The 22,025-nt window shown below is 36.3% G+C and overlaps 1 protein-coding gene across 11 annotated transcripts in view; it reads right to left on the bottom strand.

The window, feature by feature from the left end:
• LOC137818591 (uncharacterized) overlaps positions 1 to 22,025 on the bottom strand; it is a 32,082-nt gene that overhangs the window by 753 nt on the left and 9,304 nt on the right. The window contains exons 8-13 of one of the 11 annotated variants that reach the window (XR_011082103.1): positions 20,837 to 21,049; positions 20,316 to 20,381; positions 12,841 to 12,920; positions 12,629 to 12,756; positions 5,617 to 5,712; positions 5,355 to 5,461 (exon numbers count right to left, since the gene is read on the bottom strand). Coding sequence is in view for 3 of the 11 variants with exons in the window: in XM_068622125.1 (XP_068478226.1) it covers positions 12,642 to 12,756; positions 12,841 to 12,950; positions 20,316 to 20,381; positions 20,837 to 21,049 (504 nt within the window). In the remaining 8 variants the exon portion in view is untranslated. Of the gene's footprint in view, positions 1 to 5,354; positions 5,462 to 5,616; positions 5,713 to 12,628; positions 12,757 to 12,840; positions 12,951 to 20,315; positions 20,382 to 20,836; positions 21,050 to 22,025 lie in introns of all 11 variants that reach the window. The other 10 variants (XR_011082106.1, XR_011082096.1, XR_011082097.1 and 7 more) reach the window with 10 other exon arrangements.

Genomic DNA, 22,025 nt, shown 5'->3' with positions numbered 1-22,025 from the left:
TATAATAAATTTATAAAAATTCTAGCACAAAAAAAAATCATTACTAGTTTACCGGATTATAAAGGAATGGGTCCATATAACAGATCTATGACTAAATTTAATGAATGGATAGATGGTATGACTTTGTCACTACTATACCCACTTCTAGTGCACAATTTACTTAGACCAACAACAAAAAAAGGTCGACACAAAGTATGAGAGACTTGACATAGTTGTTTGTAATGCAAAATGATTTGTTCTTGGGTAAGATGTTACATGTTTTGCCCTTACCATAACATGTTCATATCATCATCGTATCCTCTTCAAATTTTTACATAAAGATAATTCTTATTTCTCTTCTTTTAAGTTTCTTCTATGTGGACAAAATATCCAAACTGCATGAAAGTTATTATGGAAGGTTGGTCAAAAAGCTAGTCAGGATGTCTTATGTTCACTCTTAACCAGAAACATCAGAGTGGAAAGAAATAGATGAAATATATTTCTGAGATATCTTACAAATGTGATTACAGTCTCTATTTATAGACTGTTTTACAACTTAATTAAGGAAAGAAATAATAGGCAATGAAAGCCAAAAATAATGAGTGTTTAAAGCTGTACAAATCAAATAAAATAAAATCACTAACAAATCTGTCCTAATAAATATAAAATGGAATCTGCACTTAATTATAACATAATTCTCCTGATTATGCAACACTCCCCCTCAAGTTGGTGAATGTATATCTATCATTCCCAACTTGCAAGTAAGATCTTCGAATTGTTTTGTGGGAAGTCCCTTAGTAAACATATCTGCCAATTGGAGTCTTGAAGGGATGTACTCAGTGGCTATAAGACCATCATCCAACTTCTCTTTAATAAAGTGTCGATCTATCTCTACGTGCTTTGTTCGATCATGTTGAACTGGATTGTGTGCAATACTGATAGCGGACTTATTATCACATGCCAAACCCATAGGAGCTTCATATTTTATTTTTAGGTCATCAAGTATGATCTTCATCCATAAGAGTTCACACACCCCTTGAGCCATGGCTCTAAATTCTGCCTCTGCACTTGATCTTGCAACTACATTTTGCTTCTTGCTCCTCCATGTCACCAGATTTCCACCCAAGAACATGCAGTAGCCTGTGGTGGATCTCCTATCAACAATCGATCCTGCATAGTCAGCATCAGTATATACTTTCATGGATAAGTTTTCCCCCTTTTTGAATAGCAATCCTTTTCCTGGAGAGGCTTTTAAGTACTGAATAATTTTATCTACTGCCTGCAAGTGTCTTTCTCTTGGATCATGCATAAATTGACTAACCACAATAACTGCATAGGCTATATCTGGCCTAGTGTGTGAAAGATAAATGAGTTTTCCCACAAGTCTTTGATATTGTGTCTTCTCCACTTTTGGGTTTTCCTCATCATTCCCAATCCTATGATTTTGCTCTATTGGCACTCCAGTGGGCTTACAACCCAACTTACCAATCTCTTTGAGAAGATCAAGGATGTATTTCCTTTGAGAAATAAAGATGCCCTGTCTCGAGTAAGCAACCTCTATCCCAAGGAAGTACTTTAGCTTCCCAAGATCCTTCATTTCAAATTGAGCAGCTAGTCTCTCCCTCAAATTTTGTTTTTCAATCTCATCATCACCTGTAATAATCATATCATCTACATTGACCAAAAGTAAAGTGAGTTTACCATTCTGAGAATGTTTTATAAACAGAGTATGGTCACCTTGGCTTTGTCGGTACCCCAAAGATAGTAAACCTTCCAAACCAAGCACGAGGTGATTGTTTAAGACCATATAGGGCCTTCTTAAGTCTGCACGCCTTATTCCCTTCATTAACAATACCATAACCAGGTGGAATCTCCATGTATACTTCTTCCTCCAAGCTTCCATGCAAGAAGGCATTTTTAACATCAAATTGATGCATTGCCCAACCAAAGTGTGCTGCCAGGGAGAGAATAATCCTGACGGTATTCATTTTTGTCACTGGAGCAAAAGTCTCCTCATAATTGATCCCATAGGTTTGAGTGTACCCTTTTGCAACCAACCTTGCTTTATACCGATCCAGTGTGCCATCAGACTTATACTTAACTGTGTATATCCACCTACAACCCACTGCTTTCTTATCTTTTGGTCTCTCTACAATCTCCCAAGTCTCATCCCTTTCTAACGCGCTCATTTCTTCATTCATGGCTCGAATCCAGTTCTCATCTTTTAAGGCTTCTTGTACCGATGTAGGGATTTTGATAGAATCAATAGCTGAAAGAAAACTCTGGTGCTGCATAGAAAGTTTTTCTGTAGACACAAATTGGGATATAGGATATTTGGCACAAGATCTTTTTTCTTTTCTCAAGACAATAGGTAAATCATTTAGGTTAGGTTCAAAAGCAGTATTTAAGGTGTCCTCAAAAGTCTCACTGGTATGAGTTCTTACCTCCGGTTCAGACAATTGAAGTTGTTGTTCGACTAGGACGGGTTCTTGTTGCCTTCGCTGATATTGTTTTCCAAAATATTTGTCTTCATTATTCTTCTCTAGTAATGATGTTGGTGCAGGGTCTTTGTCATCCTCCCTAAGAACGAAATCCTGCAACAAAGGAAAAGGTGGCAACTCAAGGTCCTCAGCTTCTTGAATACTCTCCCCCTGAAGCTGAGAACTAGGAAAGAAAGACTCTGTTTCATGGAAGGTGACATCTTTGGAAATATAAACTTTACGACTTTGAGGATGATAACATTTGTACCCCTTTTTGTTGGGGGCATAACCGATGAAGACACATTTGATGGCACGAGGATCTAACTTACCCCGATAAGGACTATGAACATGGACAAAAGCAGGACAACCAAAGACACGATTTTGAAGACTATTCAACATGGGAATAGAAGGATAGAATGTGGTCATAACCTGAATAGGAGTAACACCCTCTAGAACCCGAGAAGGTAATCTATTAATCAAATAAGTGGCAGTTAGGACTGCTTCCCCCCAGTAAGATCTAGGAACAGATGTTTGGAAAAGTAAAGGTCGAGTAACCTCAAGGAGATGACGATTTTTCCTTTCAGCAACCCCATTTTGTTGAGGAGTGTCCACACAGGTTAATTCATGAACAACTCCATTTTCCTCAAGGAACTTGGAAAGGTTTTGGTTCACATATTCTCTTCCATTATCAGAACGCAATCTCTTAATTGGACTTTCAAATTGTGTTTGAATCATTCTGTAAAACTTTACAAACAAGTGAAAAACTTCAGACTTATCTTTCATGAGGAATATCCAAGTAACCCGAGTACAATCATCAATAAATGAAACAAACCATTTTGCACCCGAGATATTAGGAATAGGTAAAGGGCTCCATACATCTGAATGAATAAGATCAAAAGGTTTAGAACTTTTATTACCATTGGGAGGAAAAGTTGTCCGATGGTGTTTAGCAAACTGACAAACATCACAATGAAATGACTCAGTAGACACTTTTGTAAATAAAACAGGAAATAAGGACTTTAGGGTACTAAATGGAGGATGAACAAGACGTCTGTGTTGAAGCCATATCTGAGAGGATGACCAAGATTCACGACCTTGCTGAAGATTAGAAGTGTGTGCCTGTAGTCTAGCACCCTTTTTACTTTCTTCATGCTGTAAATAATATAACCCGCCCTGCTCTTTAGCAATTCCAATAGTATTCCCCGTGGCAAGATCCTGAAAAACACAATGGGAAGGGAAAAATACCACTGCACAATTTAAATCTTGGGTAATCTTTTGAATAGACAAGAGGTTATTGGATAGTTTGGGAACATGAAGCACATTTTTTAAAGGAAATGAAGGTTGAAGGTGAATGTTACCACGACCATTAATGGGGGTAGTGGAACCATTAGCAACAGTAATATATGGCTTACCGGATAAAGTAGTGTAGGATGAAAAAGAAGAGGAATGAGGTGTCATATGATCAGTAGCACCAGAGTCTATAATCCAGATATTTTCAGTACTAGAAGCATTAAAGGATAAAAAACTAAAACTCTTACCACTCATAGTAAAGGAACAATAGCTAGATGGCTTACTAAGGGAGTCCATGAGAGTTCAAAACCAACTGAGTTTTTCAGATTGGCAAAATTTGATCATGTTCACACACAAAAAAAAAATCCGCCGGAAAAATTTTCCGGTGGCGGTTTCCGGCGAGCAGTGGCAGTTCCGGCGAGCGACGGCAGTGATGGTCGGTGGTGGTGGTCGGCGGTGGCAGTAACGGTCAATGGTGCAAGGTGGTGGTGGTGGTCAATGGAGAAAGGATAAGGAAAATAGAAAGTTGCAGCAATGAAGGCTATCCAAAAAAAAAATAATAATTGCAGCAATGAAGGCTGTCAAGGAAAATGATTACAGCAATGAAGGCTAAAAAAAAATTGCGGAAGCAGAGTCTCCTAGATCAGGAGCTCTGATACCAAGTGGAAAGAAATAGATGAAATATATTTCTGAGATATCTTACAAATGTGATTACAGTCTCTATTTATAGACTCTTTTACAACCTAATTAAGGAAAGAAATAATAGGCAATGAAAGCCAGAAATAATGAGTGTTTAAAGCTATACAAATCAAATAAAATCAAATCACTAACAAATCTGTCCTAATAAATATAAAATGGAATCTGCACTTAATTATAACATTATTCTCCTGATTATGCAACAATCAGGAAATCAAAGCTAAACTAACTTTGGAACAAACAAGTCTTTGACAATGTACATTAGAAAAGTTGATGAAGCTGAGAATAAGCTTAATAAACTTCAAGCATATATTGAACAATCAAATTATGATACTAGAAAAGATTTTTATTGAATTGAATCATTTGAAACAAAATATTAGCATATATATATGCTTAAATCTTTTATATATATATATATATATAGAAAGAGAGAGAGAGAATTCTACCCCTAAACTAATTATTACAAAATATCTCTAGTATCTTAGTGCACTACACTTTAATGATTACAATATTTTCTTGTCACTTAACAAAAAAATATTTTGTCCTAACTTAACACTCCCCTTTCAAGTTGGTAAATATATTTCTATCATTTCCAGCTTGCATGTGAGATTATCAAATTATTTTCTAGGAAGACCCTTTGTAAACATATCTACTAATTGAAACACATGGTAACATACAAAGCCACTATTAGGATTTTCTTTAATGAAGTGTCAGTTTATTCCTATGTGTTTCGTCCTTTCATGTTGAATTAGATTGCAAGGAATACTAATAGCTGATTTATTATGACAATAGAGAGTCATCAATCATTCAAAATAATTCAAACACACCCTGTATTATAGCTTGAAATTAAGCCTCTACACATATACTAGATCTTGCTACAACATTTTGTTTTTTACTTCTCCAAATTACCTAGTTTCCACCCAGAGGATCTAAGTCACGAGGATATTCAGGCAAGGATGAAGGAGTTATTTGTGTCCAGCGTTGGTATGTGAAGAGAGGTGGTAGAACAATGTCATCTGCAGTTTGATTGAAGTTTGAGAGGAAATAGGAATAATCAATGGATCACAGGATTGTACAAGAAGGACCAACTGAACCGATGAACAATGTTGCACAGGGAACAGAAAAAGGTGAATCATAAAAAAAAAGTAACATCAGCAGACATATAATATACCTTTTGGTTGAGGGAGAATAACCTTTATACCCTTTCTAGAGAAGAGAAAATCCCAAAAAGACACATGTAATACCTTTGCATAAAGCTTATCAAGACCTGGAGAAAAACGCCACAGAAAAATATTCCTTAGCATTAAAACTTTTGAGAATTTTAATTATCTTCCCAAATTGGTCCTTAATTTCAATGAAGAAAGACATAAATATGGATAAAAGTTTGGATTTGTCTTTCATTAAATAAACTAGTTGAAAGAAATAAATGGAAATAAATTTCTGAGATTTTTTACAAATGTGATTACAGTCTCTAGTTATAGACTGTTTTAGAACCTAATTAAGGAAAGAAATAATAGGTAATGAAAGCCAGAAATAATGGATGTTTAAATCTGTACAAATCAAATCACTAACAAATCTGTCCTAATAAATATAGAATGGAATTTGCACTTAATTATAGCATAATTCTCCTGATTATGCAACACTCCCCCTCAAGTTGGTGAGTGTATATCTATCATTCCCAACTTGCAAGTAAGATCTTCGAATTGTTTTGTGGGAAGTCCCTTAGTAAATACATCTGCCAATTGGAGTCTTGAAGGGATGTACTCAGTGGCTATAAGACCATCATCCAACTTCTCCTTAATAAAAATGTCGGTCTATCTCTACGTGCTAAATGTTGAACCGGATTGTGTGCAATACTAATAGCCAAGGATGTCAAACTCGCGAGTCTACGTAGACTCGTGGGAGCTCCGTAGACTCGACTCGCAGACTCGACTCGTAAACTTGTAAGAGTCTACTTTCCTATTAAAAAAAATTAATAGTTTTTTAGAGATTTTTACTTCTAATTGAAGATGCAGTTCTATTGAACTCACTTGAATTTTATCCACACCCTCCCAGACCTTCCTTAAAAAATATACTGCTCCTCCAAATTCAACTTCTGCCCAAAAAAAACTAATGTGCAGCAAGCCCACTTCATTCTGCAGCAGCCCAATAAAAAAAAAAGAATCCTAATCCCTTCCCTACCCTAATTTCACACCACCCATCTCAAGCAGCAACCTGCGACCACTGCGACGCCACCACCTGCAACCCGCAACCACCGCGAGGCCACCACCTGCAACCCGCGACCACCGTGACGCCACCACCTGCAACCCGCGACCACCGTGACGCCACCACCTGCAACCCGCGACCATCGCACGCTCCGCTCGATCTACCACCGCACTCCACAAAAGAAGACGAAGACGCAGTCCACACGCAAACACAAACGACACCGTTTTGGGTTTAAAAAAAACCAGTTGGACTCGCCAACTCGGACTAGAGTCGCGAGTCCACTGCGATTTCACCGAGTTTGCGCCGAGTCCACCGAGTTTACCCCAAAAACGAGTTTACTACCGAGTTAACTCGGTAAGGCAAAGTGGGCACGTAAACTCGGACGAGTCAACGAGTTGACTCGCGAGTTTGATAACCATGCTAATAGCGGAGTTATTATCACACGCCAAGCCCATAGGAGCTTCATATTTTATTTTTAGGTCATCAAGTATGATCTTCATCCATAATAGTTCACACACCCCTAGAGCCATGGCTCTAAATTCTGCCTCTGCACTTGATCTTGCAATTACATTTTGCTTCTTGCTCCTCCATGTCACCAGATTTCCACCCAAGAACATGCAATAGCCTGTGGTGGATCTCCTATCAACAATCGATCCTGCATAGTCAGCATCAGTATATACTTTCATGGATAAGTTTCCCCCCTTTTTGAATAGCAATCCTTTTACTGGAGAGGCTTTTAAGTACTGAATAATTCTATCTACTGCGTGCAAGTGTCTTTCTCTTTGATCATGCATAAATTGGCTAACCACACTAACTGCATAGGCTATGTCTAGCCTAGTGTGTGATAGATAAATGAGTTTTCCCACAAGTCTTTGATATTGTGCCTTCTCCACTTTTGGGTTTTCCTCATCATTCCCAATCCTGTGATTTTGCTCTATTGGCACTCCAGTGTTCTTACAACCCAACTTACCAATCTCTTTAAGAAGATCAAGGATGTACTTCCTTTGAGAAATAAAGATGCCCTGTCTCGAGTAGGCAACCTCTATCCCAAGGAAGTACTTCAGTTTTCCAAGATCTTTCATCTCAAATTGAGCAGCTAGTCTTTCCCTCAAATTTTGTTTTTCAGTCTCATCATCACCTGTAATAATCATATCATCTACATAAACCAAAAGTAGAGTGAGTTTACCATTCTGAGAATGTTTTATAAATAGAGTATGGTCACCTTGGCTTTGTCGGTACCCAAAGATACCATAGCTTGAGTAAACCTTCCAAACCAAGCACGAGGTGATTGTTTAAGACCATACAGGGTCTTCTTAAGTCTGCACACCTTATTTTCTTCATTAACATTACCATAACCACGTGGAATCTCCATGTATATTTCTTCCTCCAAGCTTTCATGCAAGAAGACATTCTTAACATCAAATTGATGCATCTCCCAATCAAAGTGCGCTGCCAAGAAGAGAATAATTCTGACTGTATTCATTTTTTCTACCAGAGCAAAAGTTTCCTCATAATCAATCCCATAGGTTTGAGTATACCCTTTTGCAACCAACCTTGCCTTATATCGATCCAATGTGCCATTAGATTGATACATAACTATGTATATCCATCGACAACCCACTGCCTTCTTATCCTTTGGTCTCTCTACAATCTCCCAAGTCTCATTCTTTTCTAATGCCCTCATTTCAACATTCATGGCTCGAACCCAGTTCTCATCCTTTAAGGTTTCTTGTACTGATGTAGGGATTCTGATAGAATCAATAGCTGAAAGAAAACTTTGGTGTTGCATAGAAAGTTTTTCTGTAGACACAAATTGAGATATAGGATATTTGACACAAGATCTTTTTTCTTTTCTCAAGGAAATAGGTAATCATCTAGGTTAGTTTCATTTAAGGTGTCCTCAAAAGTCTCATAGGTATGAGTTCTTACCTCCGATTCAAACAATTGAAGTTGTTGTTCGACCAGGACGGGTTCTTGTTGCCTTCGCTGATATTGTTTCCCAAAGTATCTGTCCTCATTATTCTTCTCTAGTAATGATGTTGGTGTAGGGTTTTTGTCATTCTCCCTAAGAACAAAATCCTGCAACAAAGGAAAAGGTGACAACTCAAGGTCCTCAGCTTCTTGAATACTCTCCCCCTGAAGCTGAGAACTAGGAAAGAAAGACTCTGTTTCATGAAATGTGACATCTTTGGAAATATAAACTTTATGACTTTGAGGGTGATAACATTTGTACCCCTTTTTGTTGGAGGCATAACCGATGAAGACACATTTGATGGCGCAAGGATCTAACTTACCCCGATACGGACTATGAACATGGACAAAAGCTGGACAACCAAAGACACTACTCTGAAGACTAGTCAAAATGGGAATAGAAGGATAGAATGTGGTCATAAGCTGAGAGGGTAATCTATTAATCAAATAAGTGACAGTTAGAACTGCTTCCCCCAGTAAGATCTAGGAACAGACGTTTGGAAAAGTAAAGCTCTAGTAACCTCAAGGAGATGACGATTTTTCCTTTCAACAACCCCATTTTGTTGAGGAGTGTCCGCACAGATTAATTCATGAACAACTCCATTTTCCTGAAGGAACTTGGAAAGGTTTTGGTTCACATATTCTCTTCCATTATCAGAACGCAATCTCTTAATTGGAATTTCAAATTGTGTTTGAATCATTCTATAAACTTTACAAACAGGTGAAAAACTTCAGACTTATCTTTCATGAGGAATATCCAGGTAACCCGAGTACAATCATCAATAAATGAAACAAACCATTTTGCACTTGAGATATTAGGAATAGGTGAAGGTCTCCATACATCTAAATGAATAAGAGCAAAAGGTTTAGAACTTTTATTACCATTGGGAAGAAAAGTTGTCCGATGGTGTTTAGCAAACTGACAAACATCACAATGAAAAGACTCAGCAGACACTTTTCTAAATAAAACAGGAAATAAGGCGGCGGTGACGATCGGTGACAGTTTCCGGTGATCGACAGGCAGTGGTCGGCGGCGGCGGTCAATGGTGGTGGCAGCAACGGTCAATGGTGCAAGGTGGTGGTCAATGGAAAAAAGATAAGAAAAAAGAAGTTGCAGCAATTAAGGTTGCCCAAACAATTTGCAGCAATGAAGTTGTGTAGAAAAATAATAGCAGCAATGAAGGTTGTCCAGAAAAATAATTGTGCAGCAATGAAGGCTGCTAAAAAGGATTGCAGAAGCAGAGTCTCCCAGATCAGGAGATCTGATACCAAGTTGAAAGAAATAGATGGAAATATATTTCTGAGATTTTTTACAAATGTGATTACAATCTCTATTTATAGACTATTTTACAACCTAATTAAGGAAAGAAATAATAGGTAATGGAAGCCATAAATAATGGGTGTTTAAAGTTGTACAAATCAAATCACTAAATCTGTCCTAATAAATATATAATGGAATCTGCACTTAATTATAGCATAATTCTCCTGATTATGCAACAAAACTCAAGTGCATCGAGAGAATTCATCAATGAAGGTTACAAAATAATTTAAACCAAAAGAAGTGACACGACTTGGTCCCCAAATATCAGCATAAATATTAGAAAAAACATAATTACATCATGTTTCAGACTTCTGAGGAAAAAAAGATCTAACATGCTTTCCTAACTAACAAGATTCACAATCTATTTTTAATTATCGTATGTATAGTAGTAACTCTTCCAAGTCGAGTTACGATCCTCGAGTTACGAGTTTTCATACCCTCTCCGATCCGCCTCCGAGTTACAAGTTTGACAACATTGCTTATAATAAAGACCACGTGACTCACGACCTTCTCCAATCAGACAACAAAAGAATTAGCAATAAATATCGCAAAACAAGTCAATTGACTCAGAGATTAAATTGTAAGGACAATGAGGAATGAACAAGACAAAATTTAAATTTATTAAAGCGGATAAAGAAACTTGGCCAACTCCTTAAGATGCCACTTTGGATCCATTGGCAACAGCAACAAGATGGGTAACTTTTGGGGGAAGAAATGTTACCAAAGATATGGTCTGAGGCACCTGAATCAAAAACCTATGTTCTATGACCTTCCATAGATTAAGAAATGCATGCAATTGGTACACTGGGGATTGAAGAGGATTGACCAAGATTGATTGACTTTTAGATTCTTAATTTCCAGATTTAGACACATGAGAAGCATTGTCTGAAAAATCATGCAATGAATAACAGTTTTCTTGGGTATGACCTATTATCTTAACAATATGAGCATTGAGGATGCCCACTCTGGCCACCACGTCCTCCTCGATTGCATGCAATTGGTACACTGGGCATTGAAGAGGATTGACCAAGATTGAATGACTTTCAGATTCTTAATTTCCAGATTTAGACACATGAGAAGCTTTGTCTGGAAAATCATGCAATGAATAACATCAGCTGAACTTTCATCTTTTAACAAGGTAGGCACCCGAAGAAGTCTAGGGACTAAGTTGTCCATTGGAGGAATCTCATCACCAGCTAAAATTTGGTCAAGTACATGATCAAAATCCAAGTGCAAGCTTCTTAGGAATAAGACCCTGTATAGCTTATCAAGCTTTTTGTTGATATCCTCCAATGAATAAACCACAAAAGTATTGGAGATTCTCGACTAGAGATAAGAACATTTCATAGTATATAAGTAAGTGGGTGCAAACCTCACTTTATAAACCAGTTTTAAAAGGTTGAGTTAAGCTTAAAGTTTATTTCTTAATATAAAACATTATAAAAGTTGACTTTTATGTATTAAAAAAAACTACATATATCCATACTGCTGCTGAGTGCATAACTCAAGCAGTTTCAGTCATTCAAAGCTTCAGTTATTAGGATTGTAAGGAATACTAAGCTATAAAACCAAAGAGAATACAAGAGAAATGGGAAATAAACTATTACAGCAGCAATGGAGAATAAACCTTTGCTGGTCTTCTATTTTACATTAGAAAACTATTATAGATGCTAATTAACTGAATGAGAGATTGCTATTGTTATTGTACACTTTGCACAACTAAAAACTAACAGGTACAAAATTACAACAGAAGCTCAGCTTTTGTACTCAGCTACATATGCAAGTCTCCAATGGTCAAGAACTAAAATGAAGTTGCAGTAAAGTTGGGAATTAAAATGAGGGTGGGTTTACTCACAAAATGTACAGGGGAAAATCCAAGCTCTGCCACTATAAGGGACCGAATAATAAAGTGCAGGAAGTTAAACTGAGCATAAATGCAATGTCTGATTTTTAAATGCATTTCATCTTGGATAGATGGAACAGAAACTCCAGCTTTTGTATGGAAGAAGTGAAAAAAAAAACTACTTACGAATAAATTGTATAAAAAAAATTATTTACATCATACAGGTAGTTTTATATTTCACCCTAACAAAAAGTTTAACCAAACTCTACATTAAAGTTAGGATACAAATATGTAATAATTGCACTCAATCTTTATACAGTAAATTGATCTTAACACGCATATCACTCCATGAAATCAATGGAAGGTCATTTTTCAAGTTAAAACATGAAAATGTTACAAGAGATAAGAAATTTGAATATTTTTCTCTCAAATCATTCTCCTCAACCCAAAAATGAAGAGGGAAAAATTAAAATAGAGCACATAAAGATTGTTAAACATAGTATAGCTGCTTCCAAAACCCACCAAAAGAACTTCCTGTATATTCCTCACTTTCTAAGCTCCAAAAAATGTCATGACACTAATCACGATTATGAACTAAACCATTCCACTAAGTGCATAATAAGTAACATCTCAGCATTTATCAAGGATCAACATGGTGAACAATAATTGTTATATATATATTTTACTATATTGGCCTAGACCCATCCATATGTAATGCAATGTACATTCTATGTATAATATGTTCCTTTTTGTGCTTGTGACATACAATGATTCGATCATATGACTACCTATCATCTATTTCTAAAATAATTAAACTGGAAAGAGATTAATCAAACATTTTACCTACTTCCATGCTCTATTTATAGCCAATTTGTATCATCAAATGACGATAATAACGTCCACGTATTATTCTATGCCAGACAAAATGAATCAAATTGTGGGAATTCAGCTGCATCCGCTGCTGTACAAGCCTGCAATCAAATATCAGTTTAAATAAGTATTTCAATTCATTCCAGTTTATTATCAGCACATTAAAACTTTAAAAAAATACTTACCATCTCACTAAACACCTCTGAATTCCCTTAGATATGGGACGAATAAATGGCGGATCCCGTTGAGCATAAAGCAGTCCCACCTTCAAAAAACCACAAAGAGGGGAGGGGGGCTAAGGCAGTGGAATATACTTATAAGATGAAGTTATTAAACAAAACAAAAAACAGTACATTGGTATATAAAGGAAAAACGAAATCCTAATAAAAGGAAATAAATCTCCAGAAATAAAGACTCTAAATAAATCTGAAGCAAATCTACCAAATAAACTCCTAATCCCAATCTCTTAATTTTATGGATTTCTAACAAACAAATCTATACTTATTATCCAATCAATCTATATTTATTGTACAGTAAATGTGAAATATTTACACTATATTTTAACATAAATGTCATAAATATTAAGATTGTTAAATGAAACGGATTTAGCCCATAGTTTTTGTTATTATGTTATTGATTTTGTTATTATTCTCATCTATAAATACACACCCATATGTGTGTATTTTACATGAGTTGCAATAGCTTGTTCCAAATTTTTCTAATTTATCAAGTTTATCGTGTGAATCGTGTCAGTTAGGGAAACACATTCGTAGTTATTTTCCTAGTAGTGTCTCAACGTGCTTCATCCCTTTTTGCCTTAGTTCAATCTGACAAGAATAAACACCTTGTTAAAACTATTTGCACTATGTTACTTCATAGTGATGTTTCTCAACGTTTTTGGGGTGATGTTGTTCTTAGTGCATGTTATCTTTAGTTTTTTAGAGAATAAAATTACTCATTCTCTTTTATTTCCTCATCAACCTCTTCATCCCTTACCACCTAAAGTTTTTGGATCTACATGCTTTGTTCGCAATCCTGGTCTTGATAAATTATCAGCTAAGTCACACAAATGTGTTATTTTAGGCTTTACTAGATCTCAAAAAGGATATAAATGTTTTGCCCCTCCCTGAACTGTTATTTCATTTATGCAAATGTCACCTTCACTGAGTCTTCTTTATATTTTAATTCTTTATCTTCTCCACCCGTGTCTCCATCTAAACCAGTACATATTCCAGTTCTAGTTATGTTTAGTGTACCTACAAATCCTTATCCTCCACCAAATCTTCAAGTTTACAGTCATTGTTTGCCTTCCCATCTTCCACGGGATGACTCTCTTCTAGTATCAGATCCTTTGTGCCTTCCAGCTCCGAAAGTGTAACCCAATCTTCCCATTGTCCTCCGTAAGGGTATACCCGTAACTTTTCCCTCCACTATACTAACCTAAGTTACCATCGTCTTTGCTTCACACATTGTTAGATATTATTAGATATAATTAGATATTATTTGATATTATGAGATATTATAGATATTGTTAGATATCTCATATTTATGTAATGGGCTTAGCCCATATGTTTCTTTTTCCTATATAAACATAACCCTATGTGTTCAATATACACAAGGGATTTACCCTATTCTTTCTTTTCCTTTAATATGGTATCTAGAGCATAAGGTTAGAGTTTAGGGTTTAGGGTTCAATTTTTATTGGTGAATCCACTATTCACTGGAATTTTCCAGCCACCACCCCCACTGTCTCACCGGACCTTCACCGGACCTTCGCGGACCTTCGCCGGACCTTCGCCGGACCTTCGCCGGAACTTCGCCGGACCTTCGCCGGAGACGCTGCTGGAATCGCTGTCGGAGCCTTCATCTTTGTTGCTCCCGCCAATTAACCGGTGACTAGATTTGTCCTTATCTTTTATGGCTTCTTCCGCTTCCGCTGCCACTATGGCTTCTTCTTCGGTCATTATGCCGGATTCATCTATTTATACTAATTACGTCAATGTTCATCTTTCCATTGACAAATTGGATGGAACCAATTATGACACTTGGGCATCAGATATTAAATTATGGCTTAAGAGTCAAGGTTATGTTGATCATCTTACTCATCCTACTCTTCCTGAAAATGAGGTTGTTCGTTGGTCGAAAATTGATGCTCAATTATGCATTGTTATCAAATCGACCATTCACTCATCTTTAAAACAAATTTTTCGTACCTATGAAACATGTTCAGAAGTTTGGGAACAAGCAAAATTATTATACACCAATGATACTCAACGTCTTTATGGTGTGTGTCAAAATCTTCTCACAATTGTTGCTCCCAAACGTCTTGATGGTACAATGGCAGAATATCTAGGTAAACTTCATGCTCTTCTTCATGATTTTAATGAGTTATTACCTCCTGCCTCTACTCCTTCTCAAGAACTAGAACAAAGATCCAAGTTCTTCATGTTATTGGGTTTACATGGTCTTCCTGATGATTATTCTCACGTTCGTGATCAAATTTTGGGATCTCCTATTGTGCCCAATTTTACTTCCACTTGTTCTACCCTTTTGCGCGTGCCAGGTAAACACACCGCTGATATAACGTCTCATGTTGATGACTCTTCTGCTTTAGTATCTCAGCATAATGATCGTACTCGCCCTCACAAGCCGGGCAAAGGGCGTCACAAGTGTGACCATTGTGGCAAACTTGGCCACAAAATTGACAGATGTTATGCCTTACATGGTCGTCCTCCTAGATCTGTTGCGGTTGCTCAAATTGCCCCTGTGCAACCTTCTACCATGGACCAAACTTCAATTGATACCCCAAGCCAGCCTGCTATTTTCAATGAATTTCTTAAATGGTATGAGGATCGTCAGAACCCTAGTTCCACGGCTTCTGTTGCACATTCAGGTACATCTTTTGTTGGCCTCACTCACTCCACTTCCCATGGCCCTTGGGTTCTAGATTCAGGTGCCACTGATCACATTACTGGTAATAAATCTTTTTTCTCTTCCCTATCTACTACGGGTTATTTACCTTCAGTTACCATGGCCAATGGATATAGGGTACCATCACATGGTGTTGGTACCATTAATCTTTTTTCATCTTTATCTATTGATAATGTTCTTTATGTCCCTGGGTCTCCATTTAACTTATTATCCATTAGTCGTCTCACTCGTTCCCTTGACTGTGTTATTTCTTTTACCAAAGATTCTGTTACTTTACAGGACCGGAGTTCGGGACGGATGATTGGCACCGGATGTGAGTCTCATGGACTTTATCAACTACAGATCTCTGCACATGTTGGCGCAATTATGGATTCTCCATCTCTCATTCATGCTCGGTTGGGTCATCCTAGTCTTGCCAAGATGCAACAGCTTGTTCCAAGTTTGTCTAATGTGTCTACTTTATCGTGTGAGTCGTGTCAGTTAGGGAAACACATTCGTAGTTCTTTTCCTCGTAGTGTCTCACAACGTGCTTCATCTCCTTTTGCCTTAGTTCACTCTAACATTTGGGGACCAAGTCGTATTAAGTCTAATTTAGGATTTCAGTATTTTGTTACTTTTATTGATGATTATTCAAGATGTACTTGGGTATTTTTAATGAAAAACCGTTCTGAGTTGTTTTCTATATTTCAAATATTTTACAATGAAATTAAAAATTAATTTGGAATTTCCATCCGAATTTTGCGCAGTGATAATGGACGTGAGTATCTTTCTCATTCTTTTAAAAATTTTATGGCTTCTCATGGTATTCTTCATCAAACTTCATGTGCTTATACACCTCAACAAAATGGGGTAGCTGAGCGCAAGAATAGACATCTTGTTGAAACAACTCGTACTATTTTAATCCATGGTGATGTTCCTCAGCGTTTTCGGGGTGATGCTGTTCTTAGTGCATGTTATCTCATTAATCGCATGCCATCTTCAGTTTTAGATAATAAAATTCCTCATTCTATTTTATTTCCACATGACCCTCTCCACTCTTTACCTCCCAAAGTTTTTGGGTCCACATGTTTTGTTCATAATTTTAGTCCTGGTCTTGATAAATTATCTCCTAAGTCACACAAATGTGTCTTTTTAGGGTTCACTAGATCACAAAAAGGATATAAATGTTTCTCACCGTCTTTAAACCGTTATTTTATTTCAGCAGATGTCACCTTCAGTGAATCTTCCCTTTACTTTAAGTCTTGTCCTTCTCCTTCAATTTCTTCATCTAATCAAGTTAATATTCCTCTTGTTGTGCCTAGTGCACCTAACAATTCACCACCGCCGCCAACTCTTCAGGTGTATAGTCGTCGTCAACCGTCTCATCGTCCATCAGCAGACTCTATTCTGGTGCCAACACCTCATCCCCCTCCGGCTCCTATAGTTGAACCTCCGACTGTTGAACCTGATCTTCCTATTGCTATCCGTAAAGGTATACGTTCTACTCGTAATCCCTCTCCACATTATACTGCTTTGAGTTACCATAGACTATCTCAACCCTTTTATACCTGCCTTTCGTCTATTTCTTCTGTATCCATTCCAAAATCTGTAGGTGATGCCTTAGCCCATCCTGGTTGGCGTCAGGCCATGCTTGATGAAATGAATGCGCTTCAGAATAATGGAACTTGGGAACTTGTTCCTTTACCATCTAGGAAATCTGTTGCTGGTTGCAGGTGGATTTTTGCTATCAAAGTTGGTCCTGATGGTACTATTGATCGTCTCAAAGCTCGTCTTGTGGCTAAGGGTTATACCCAAATTTTTGGTTTAGACTATGGTGATACTTTTTCTCCAGTAGCAAAGATGGCCTCTGTTCGCTTATTCATAGCTATGGCTGCTCTTCAACAATGGCCTCTTTATCAACTGGATGTTAAAAATGCTTTTCTTAATGGGGATTTGCAGGAAGAAATTTATATGGAGCAACCTCCCGGTTTTGTTGCTCAGGGGGAGTCTTCTGGATTGGTATGTCGTCTTCGCAAATCCTTATATGGCCTCAAGCAGTCTCCTAGGGCTTGGTTTGGAAAATTTAGCAATGTTGTTCAACAATTTGGTATGACTCGCAGTGAAGGCGATCATTCAGTTTTTTATCGTCACTCGAGTGCTGGGTGTATCTATCTTGTAGTATATGTTGATGACATTGTTCTTACAGGCAGTGATCACCATGGCATCTCACAAGTAAAACAACACCTTTGTCAACACTTTCAGACCAAAGATCTTGGCAAACTCAGATATTTCTTGGGGATTGAGGTAGCACAATCCAATACTGGTATTGTTATCTCTCAAAGAAAATACGCATTAGATATTTTGGAGGAAATTGGGTTGATGAATTCGAAATCTGTTGATACTCCCATGGATCCCAACGTCAAGCTTCTACCCAATCAGGGGGAGCCTCTTTCAGATCCTGAGAAGTACAGGAGATTAGTTGGAAGATAGAACTATCTCACTGTTACTCGTCCTGATATTTCCTTTGCAGTCAGTGTGGTGAGTCAATTTCTTAATTCTCCATGTGAAGATCATTGGAATGCAGTCATTCGTATAGTGAAGTACATTAAAGGCTCTCCTGGAAAAGGTTTGTTATATGGTCATAATAACCATACTAAAGTCGTTTGTTATTCAGATGCTGATTGGGCAGGATCTCCATCTGATAGAAGGTCAACTTCTGGTTATTGTGTCTCCATTGGTGATAACTTGATCTCTTGGAAGAGCAAGAAACAAAGTGTTGTGGCAAGATCTAGTGCAGAAGCAGAATATAGAGCTATGGCCTCGGCTACTTGTGAGCTTATTTGGCTTAAACAGTTACTTAAAGAATTGCAATTTGGAGAGGTTACTCAAATGACACTGATATGTGATAATCAGGCTGTTCTTCATATTAGCTCAAATCCAGTTTTTCATGAAAGGACAAAACATATTGAGATTGATTGTCATTTCATTCGAGAAAAGATTATATCAGGAGATATCAAGACTGAGTTTGTTAATTCAAATAATCAATTAGCAGATATTTTTACTAAACTTACGAGGACCTAGGATTGATTACATTTGTAACAAGCTGGGTACATATGATCTATATGCACCAGCTTGAGGGGGAGTGTTAGATATTATTAGATATAATTAGATATTATTAGATATTATTTGATATTATGAGATATTATAGATATTGTTAGATATCTCATATTTATGTAATGGGCTTAGCCCATATGTTTCTTTTTCCTATATAAACATAACCCTATGTGTTCAATATACACAAGGGATTTACCCTATTCTTTCCTTTAATACACATTATACTTGTTTGGCCTCTTTCTCTTCTATTTCGATTTATAAGTCTCCCAGTTAAGTTTTATCCATCCATAGTGGCAACAAGCTATGATTGATGAGATATGTGCTCTCGAAAGTAGTGGCACTTGGGAGTTGGTTTTTGTTCTAGCTAGAAAAACATTTGTTAGGTGTTAATGGTTGTATACTCTTAAAATTGGATCTAATGGGAACATTGATCGATATAAAGTTGGTCTAGTTGCCATAAGTTTTATAAAGATCTATAGACAAGATTATAATAACCTTTCCTATTGCTACAATGACATTTGTCATCCTTCTTTTCTACATGGCAGCCATTACTCACTCGACTGTGTTAACTTGATAAGGAAGTATACATAGAACAACCTCTTAGATTTGTTGCTCAAAGGGGGATGTCTGATAAGGTGTGTCATCTTTATCATCTCTAAAAAGATATCTTACTCAACCGTTCCTGATAGAAGACCTTGGTAAACTACGGTACTTCCTAGGTATTAAAGTTGCTAACTCCACTGGTGGTTTGATCATATCACAAAGGAAATATGCTCTGGATATTTTAGAAGAAATAGGGATGTACACTTGTAAACCCAAGTATCAAACTTGTACCACATAAAAGTAGAGTCGTACTCAGATCCTGAGATACAAACAGTTAGTAGGTAACCTGAACTATCTCGCTATGACTCATCCTAACATTTTGCAGTGTAGTATGCAAGTTGAGTACATATGACTTATATGCTCTAGCTTGAGGGGAAGTGTTATAATTACAATATTAGGATCATATCATTATAAATGAATATATCAAAGATCGTATCTGTTAAGAATGAAGAAAATAAATATAGGATTGATATCCCTTGTGTAAAATACACACATAGGGATCTTTATTTATGGATGAAAATAAGAACAGAATTAATAACATAATAACAGAATAATATAAACTATGGGCTAAGCTCGTTACATTCAACAATATCTATATTATTCTATGATCATATCTTTTTTATTATATGATATAAAATAGCTTTTAATTATTGTATTGATCTCTTTTTACCAATATAAACAAATCACCAATATTGCCACAAACACGATTTCAACTCAATGGTTATCCTTTTCTTATAGTTTGACAATATATTTCAAAGAATTTAGGTTAATTTGTTATTGTAGATGTTCAGTATTAAAAGGTTCAATAATTCACCAACACTTGTATTTGATGGTTTTAATTTTCAACTTAAATTTTTACCATAATAAACAACCTATCACAAAAACAAGAAATAAAATTATTGAAATAAACATTTTTCAAAAATAACTACTAATGATCATCTACATCTCAAAACTTCGAATTGAATGAGCTAGTAATATAAAATTTGACAAGGAAGATTCTGAAAGGCCAATGGCTTTTTCTAGAATAACATACCTGTAACATAGCAATCGTAGATGGATCATCAAAGATTTCTTCACTATAATCACTTCGGTAATTGACCTGCTCGAAGACAATGACCAACATTACATAACATATTCCAATCACATCTTTGCATAGTAATAAATAGATAACATAAAAAGTCCTTTTCTATATTAAGCAAAGGAAAATAATACTTTGACACTCCTTAAAACTCTAATATACAAAAATATAAAAAAAAACTCTAATAGTCCATCATGAGTACTGCCAACAGCCATTATAAAACATGACAATAATTATAATAACTTTTAGGTATGTAAGAACCCACTTTTAACATTTGTTACATGTAACAAGTAGCGTAGTAAAGCCTAAAACTCACCTTCAACAAACAAAAACTGAAAAAATAGGGACATTATCCCATAATTTTGCATTCCATGCATTGTGTTTTTGTATGCATTTTTTATGTTTTATATAACTTTGCTCCAGTGTCTTCATTTTCAAAAAAACTATACAAACTGATAAAAGAAAAGAAAGCTTACTGCAAATTCTGTATTAGCCAAAGACTGAACAAAATCTATTAATTGAAGCTTTGCCCATTGCTTGTGCAACTTAGGGTCATCGATTTGTGGGGGATGCCTCCAAGCTGCACCAAAACGTAATCTGTCTTCTGAAATCTTTCCATTGTGTACATCAATTGCAAACTTTTGCAAGAACTCCAAAGCTCTATCCATAGCAGGATTCACAACAGTAATCTGAATGAAGTTGAATAATAACATGTCATTAATCACGAATACAGAAGAGAGAAGACCAACAAAGTAATTGAAGTTAATTAAAAACAAAAAGAAAATAATATATCACATCACACCTTAGATTTTCAAAAAAATTGCAGTCCACAAATTCAACCTCCACCAGAATAACAGGAAAAACTACAAATATTCTGTCTTTTTATTTTAATTCATCATATTTTTCCTAATTTAATTTTTTATTATTTGTAAATAATTTATGTGTGAAAAGATAACATGAAATTTTATTAAACTGTAAAAATGGATTGATTACACACAGAGGAGTAGCCATTGAGCTCAGTTATTTATACAGAAGAATAACCTTGCAACAGGCTAGACCTAAGCCAACTAAATATGGTCATCATAACACAATGACAACTAGCTAACCAAACAAAATCCAGCTGTCATAACAAAATGACAGCGCTAACTAACTCTGCGTAAGAGCTGACTCAGCCATTGACATGTACAAGTATACTCTATTATTCCCCTTCAAGCTCAGAGTACGGTGAAATTGAGACAAACCAAGCATTGAGTTTGTCTCTTAGTGCAGAAAAGTTCAGCTTGGTGATCATATCAGATAGTTGAACTTGGACTTGAGCATGAATAATGATAAGTGCATGAATGAAGAGGAAAGAGAGCAAGAATGCACAATAATAATCCCAAGGAAGGTTACAACGAGCATAACTAGAGACAACATTCTTGCTCACAAAAAGTTTTAGAGATATGAATTGATCACATTACATAAGGAGATATGATATGATTTCATTAGGAAATATCATTGAAATATTTCGTTCTAATTCCCTGTTCATCATTGCCATCACCATTCACAAGTGTATCTCTTAATATCAAAGTATTGTCCACCGTAGTAGTAATCCTTTATCGTCGGAATTATTGTTTGTTGTTAGCATTACAGTTCACCACTAACATTTTTTACAATCAACAACCA

Source organism: Phaseolus vulgaris, chromosome 11 (assembly GCF_000499845.2).
Source record: "Phaseolus vulgaris cultivar G19833 chromosome 11, P. vulgaris v2.0, whole genome shotgun sequence".
Taxonomy (NCBI): Eukaryota; Viridiplantae; Streptophyta; class Magnoliopsida; order Fabales; family Fabaceae; genus Phaseolus; species Phaseolus vulgaris.
The sequence above is the reverse complement of the archived record's forward strand: the minus strand, read 5'-3'. Positions and strand labels throughout refer to the sequence as shown.